Source organism: Branchiostoma lanceolatum, chromosome 1 (assembly GCF_035083965.1).
Source record: "Branchiostoma lanceolatum isolate klBraLanc5 chromosome 1, klBraLanc5.hap2, whole genome shotgun sequence".
Taxonomy (NCBI): Eukaryota; Metazoa; Chordata; class Leptocardii; order Amphioxiformes; family Branchiostomatidae; genus Branchiostoma; species Branchiostoma lanceolatum.
In genome coordinates this window covers 32,213,014-32,219,036 of record NC_089722.1, presented here as the reverse complement: position 1 = coordinate 32,219,036, position 6,023 = coordinate 32,213,014, and the positions used below count along the sequence as shown (strand labels likewise).

The 6,023-nt window shown below is 43.5% G+C and overlaps 1 protein-coding gene across 1 annotated transcript; it reads left to right on the top strand.

Moving 5' to 3' along the window:
• Positions 1 to 1,446: 1,446 nt before the first annotated feature.
• Positions 1,447 to 4,606, top strand: LOC136422664 (collagen triple helix repeat-containing protein 1-like; the record flags this gene model as incomplete). The annotated part of the gene is made up of 3 exons (XM_066410528.1): positions 1,447 to 1,635; positions 3,034 to 3,232; positions 4,108 to 4,606. Coding segments are annotated over 3 exons (540 nt in total), but the record flags the coding sequence as incomplete, so codon positions are not given.
• Positions 4,607 to 6,023: the final 1,417 nt, after the last annotated feature.

Below are 6,023 nucleotides of genomic sequence, written 5' to 3'. Positions count from 1 at the left end.
TTAGGTTACAAAACGAATTTCAGGGGTGATAAAAAATCTTGTTATGTGTTCTTTTTATATGTATCTGTATATGTATGTATTGTACTTATCGCCCCTCATGATCATTTATGCCAAAGATATTCACGATGAAGGAAGTGTGTATGCGTAAAGGGAATGCATGAGTAGGGTCTGCACAGGTTTAGTGAGTATCATATTGCTTTACAAAACACATTTTGTGTAATTCACCTACTCTCCAGCAGAGGAGGGGTTTCGGCTGGTTTTTGACGTGTTTTTAGGCGTTTTTGTCGGACTTTTTACTAAAAAAAAGATGACAAAGCCAGACAGACACGCCTTAAAACGCCAAAAATCAGCCTAAACCGCTCCTCTGCTTGGAGAGTATAATACACTACTTTTAGTGAAAAAAAGCTACACTAGTGTTCTTTATTTGAACAGTTGGGCATTACTACACAACAGAATATTAACTTTATTGCTCGATAACATAACAATACTTACAGTTTACATCTGTTTGTTTGTTTTTATTGTTGGTTGGAAAGAATAACCATATTACATATACACATGTATATGCATAGGGTTTGCAGCTATTTTTGTAAAACTTACACTTTACCCAAGTACAGCCGTAGAGAAGTCGTCATGGCTTTCCACTCGTGTTTTGCGGTGGTTGTTGTGGCGATGTTAACGCAGACAGGCCACAGTCAAGACGTCCAGACCGGACAGGCAAGAACACTAGTACTTCTGTACACACACGGCGGAATACTAGTATTCTGCTTCATTCTTTTGTTTTTTGCGTGGATTTCGAGACACTTTTTGGCGACACCTCAGTGGCGAGCCAAATGGTATAGTATTGTGTGCAGTTTGCAAATATTATAGGAATTGCACAGGCACTTGTCTATCTTAATCCCAGAAGAATGTTTGGAATGTTAGTCAGCAGCACAAAGGATAGAAAGTGGGTCATGCAGCCCCCTGGGGGCATTCCTCTCAGAGAACCTAGACAGGCAGCTACATGTGTTAGCCAGATGTCAGAGTCAGGCTTATCTTAGCCTGGTCCCAGTCTCTAGGGGTCGGCTTTAATAGTGGTGTTTTACCGGGCCCATTCAGTTTCTGATGGCCTTTCTACCTATGGCTGCCACTCTACTTCCGCTACACCCTACTTCCGCTGCCACCCTACTTTGCCGCCGACCCTAGATGGCGAACTAATTAATCCAAGGCCGTAAACAACACCCCGAGCTAAGCTGAGCTAAGCTGTCTGGGCGGGCGGGGTCACTCACAGTGCCGTAGAAATATCGGGGAGCCACCGAGGGTATGGTTTCCAGGCTAGGCTTATCTATACATGACCCATTTAAGACCTCAGATCTACAGTAATATTGTTCTTTTCTAAAACAACAACCTACGTCCCCATGGCAATGTCTTTTTATCATTGCCAATCTTGTTGTATTTTCATTTTCATCACCTGGCCTCCCAGGCAACAATGGCGTCCCTGGCAACAATGGCCTCCCCGGTCGTGACGGCGTGAAGGGAGACCGAGGAGTACAGGGACCACCTGGGGAGAAGGGGGAGACGGGCACACTAGCCAGATGGAAGGTGAAGCAGTGTGTCTGGAACAACCTGAATAATGACGCGGACTCCGGGAAGATTGTGGTAAGGGGCTGACCTCAAAGTTATGGCTGCCTATAGGAAAGCATGTTAAGATAGTACACTAAAACAAGGCTTTATAAAAGTACTAACCCAAACTTCAATCTTAAAAATTCATCTACACTGTAATTCACAAGGGTTTAGTTGATAACCATGCAAAGAAAACAGAGGGTTGTACAGCTCAAACTCCGAGGAAAGTTGCCAGTTTAAAGGAAACCCTACCTTTGACCCCAGATTTCTGATGTATCCCTCCGAATGACCCAACAACTCACACCTATCCTTACGCCAACTAAAATGGCAAATTAAACAAATTTCAACCATAATGGGAAAGCTAAGACCCTACCTGTTCCCTCTAACCAAAACAGTCTCCAGATTGGGCAAAGAAAAATTAAGGAAAAGAAAGGTTTTAAAGATTTTAAGTAGGGACTAAAAAGGTTGCACTCTAGTGCGCAACGCAACTTTGGGGTCAGCCCAATGGCCTAGGAAAAATGTTGTGTGTTCCGCTTTTCTGACCGACCCAAGCAAAAACCTGATGACTCTAGCCTAGCCCTTTTTTTGGTCGGCCGCTAGCAAGGGATATACGATTTTTGATCTGACATTCGATTGATGAACCAAACAGACTTCTTTTGGGAAGTCTTTCAAATTTCCATACATTTTTCACTATTTAAACAGATAAAGGCTTTTAAACAGTTGATATAATGGGAGATACCCTAGCAACAAACACTTACAGACCCCGATTTTTAGTATTTTATGAAGTTATATTTCTTATGTGTATGATAGTTGTGTGACTTGTGTATCTGCTTGGCACAGGTCGTATATTTAGGCACCGGGTCGTTTAGCTACGCAGTAACCCTCTGCTCAGCGCTACCGTCATTATTGTCTAAATATTTTTTTTTCGACAAAACAAGAAATGAAGATGTATACATATGTTTTGAATGCAAGTGACATCTATGTGCATGAACTTGGTTAATCTACCTTCCTCATCAGCATAGTCAGTGGTCACAAACACGGCGTACTTATGCAAAATAAGATCAGTAAAAAAATCCGTGCGATGTTAGGGCGCGTGCGATGTTACGGCGCCTCACGTAAAATGTTTACTATAGTAAATATTGCATTTTTTGTTCGGGTTTATCAATGAAGAGCACACCAAAACTCTGAAGATAGCTCGACGCTGCTTCCCATTGAAGACGCCATGTTAATCGTGCGTGTGGGCTCGAAGACAAGTTACCGCTTGTTTACATGGGATTATACGAAGTCACCTGCGCGCGCTAGATTGTGCTCTCGCGAGAAAAATTCAAAATGGCCGCGGTATTTGGAAAGGGGTCTATTGTGAAAACCGGGTTTGTGCTTAGCCGAGAAACCAAACTTTGACAACTTAAAAACACTCTGCCATCCCACCCACAGGACTGCCAGTTCAACAAGGTGTCATCCACAACCGCCCTGCGTCTGACGTGGAACGGCGACCTCAGGTACACTGTGACGGGGTCCTCCGCCGGCTGCATGCGCTGGTTCTTCACCGTTAACGGTGAGGAGTGCGGCAATCCCGCCCCCATAGACGGCGTGGTGTACACTCCCGGCGTCAACATCCACCGTGTGTCCACAAGTAAGGGCCCAAGCGTTCTACCGAGAAATACTTCTACACTAGCTTCTACCAGGCTCCGCGGATCGCTGGGTGAATAGTAGAAATTGGCCAAATAGAGTGAATAATCCTCTACGCATGCTCAGGGAAGGTCAATAGGCGACCCAAATAATCATCAGCGCTGAACTAGTTCCTTGGTACAAATGATCGGGGGATTAATTTGATACCCTTTGTAGAAAGGGACTCCTCACAGGCTCCGTGGTTTGCCTATTGACATTCCTTGCATATGCTTGGGTCACATTTACAATCCGGGGCCCGGCCGGGCAGTCTTTGGGAACGAAAAGTATGACATAAAAGACAACAAAAACACAAAACGTACCCCAAATTATTTAAGAGCATAGCTTGTACAAATTTATTGACATACATTTTGATTTTTCGTTTCCGCAAACAGCCCGGCCGGGCCCCGGTTAGGAAATGTGACCCTAGCAATAGCGGACTACCCTGGCATACAATTCACTCTATTTGGACAATTTCTATTATTTTCTCAGCGATCCGCGGAGCCTGGTAGAGGCTACTTTTACACAACAATTCGTGAAAGCTCTGCATGTAAAGCGAAAGCTGTGTAATATAATTCGTATTTTATCATTAAGTACTTTACTCTTGGGACCGCATCTGCAAGCAGCGACACCTATAGCTGCAGTACAATGTCAGAATTGCCCAAAGGAAGGGGACAGACAGTCAGCGAAACGCTGCTGTGAATAAAACGCCTGCTTGTGTTCCATAGAATTATTCTGTTATCCAGCGTAAAAACTCTTATAAAAGAAAACAGACCATTTATGAAACAAGACGGAATAATGACTCATAATAGAAATTATATAGAAAGTTTTCCTTTTTCTTAGTTGACGGCCTGTGTTACAACCTACCAGCGGGTCCTCTGACCGTGGCTTTAAACGTCGGCACATGCGCAGATGGAACCAACGGCGGAAACGCCTTTACGGGCTGGAACTCCTTCTCAAGGATGATCCTGGAGGAACTGGACATGGCTGACTAACGTGTCTGCTACCGTTTGTTCGTGACTGTGTAATAATAAAGATGTAAAACGACAAGTGATGCCGATTCAACACTCTCCTCTTTATCTATTAGTATGCATTGTGCTATGATGTCCCGATACTCGTTTAGACACTTAACTACGCAGTAAAAACATCTTTGTGAGCTGACACAAAACTTCTTTATTCTTCTTGCCGTATGAGTTATACGGCAAAGTGATACAATTTTCTTGAGAGTGATACAAGTTGCCTAGGTCCCAATTAAGGGTTAAAGACCCTTAATTGTGTATGGTGTCATAAGGCCTGGCCATTTGCTATAACCATCGAATAAATTCACCGAGTGAGCAACGTCTTTTTACGCTGAAAATCTTGTTTAATTCTGCTTCTATTTATATAAAAATACTAGGAATCAGCCTTAGTCCCTGCGCTTTTTTGTTGCCTCCCAAGGCGACATTTGCCACCACGAAAAGGGCACCGTGTCTACGGTAAACCCACCGCGTGCACATGAGCTGAACATGGCTGCTGACCAGCATGTCTACTGTCGTCTGTTACTGTGTAACAATTAGCTTATAAAACGAAAGGTGGTGTCGACTCTTAAGGGCAGACAGTGTTACTGCTTCTCATTGGAAAGAATATATTTCATATTTATTTCTTGGTTCAGCATGCACATGCCAGGGTTGCCCAACTAGCCAGAGAATATCATTATTAGCCAGCCTGACGGCGAACCCATGTACGGTCATAGGACTGTAGGTTTTGAACCACTCAAACTGGAAAAGACCCCTACTCTTTTCGATAAGTGCGGTGGGTTCTTAAACGTGCTCGAGGTGTGGCAATGTTAAAGCAACTAACTTCAAACCTCACTCAACCTCAGGCAGAAACTGGTCCATCCAAAAGACCGACCTGACAAAGGTATCAAATCCAATGTCATCTACAAACTGAAATGTGAGGAACCCAGCTGCAATAACATGTACATTGGGGAGACTAGTCGGCCACTAAGACAAAGGTACAACGAACACTGCAGAAAGAGCGGAAACAGATATTCCTCGGCCATTTACCACCACCTACAACACAACCAGGGACACTCATTCAATCTAGAAACCACAGATATCCTAGACTGCGAACCCCGTTGGTTTGAACGGGGAGTTAGAGAAGCAATATATGACAGAATGTACAACCCCGCCCTCAACAGAAAAGGGCGTCTCCGCGTTGAACTTTCAGGCACTTGGGACAACCCGCTCCCCCCTCCCCCCCCAAGACAAACATTTAGCTCCTAAAACAACAGCAGCTAATTGACTCATTAGCATGCGACCCTGTCTTAACTTACTATCCTATTGAACCATCTGAAATTGTCGTCCCTTCATTAACATATCTATTCAGAGTTTTGGTATAAAACCCAGTTCTACCAGATCCTTCTTTAGTCACTGACGAAAGATGCTATCCGAAACGTCTGACTGTTTCAAAATCTTAATCATTTTTGGCGAATATCCCCTCATGTTAGTACACAATCGAGCTGTAATGTGATGGATAGAACATAAGATATTGATACAAGTCACTAACATGTCGTACCACTTTAATTATGCAAAGCGTCCTGTCTTACTCTTCATTTGGTGGCTAAACATTTTGCTCCATATAATTTACCTGCTGTAAGCTGGTGTATAGAAATCGCCAAACGTAAGATATTAGACCTAAACACAATATCTGTAACTCAATTACAGCCAATAAAGTCACCGGCTAACTGACAACAACATTGTACAGAAAATGAAGTTAAT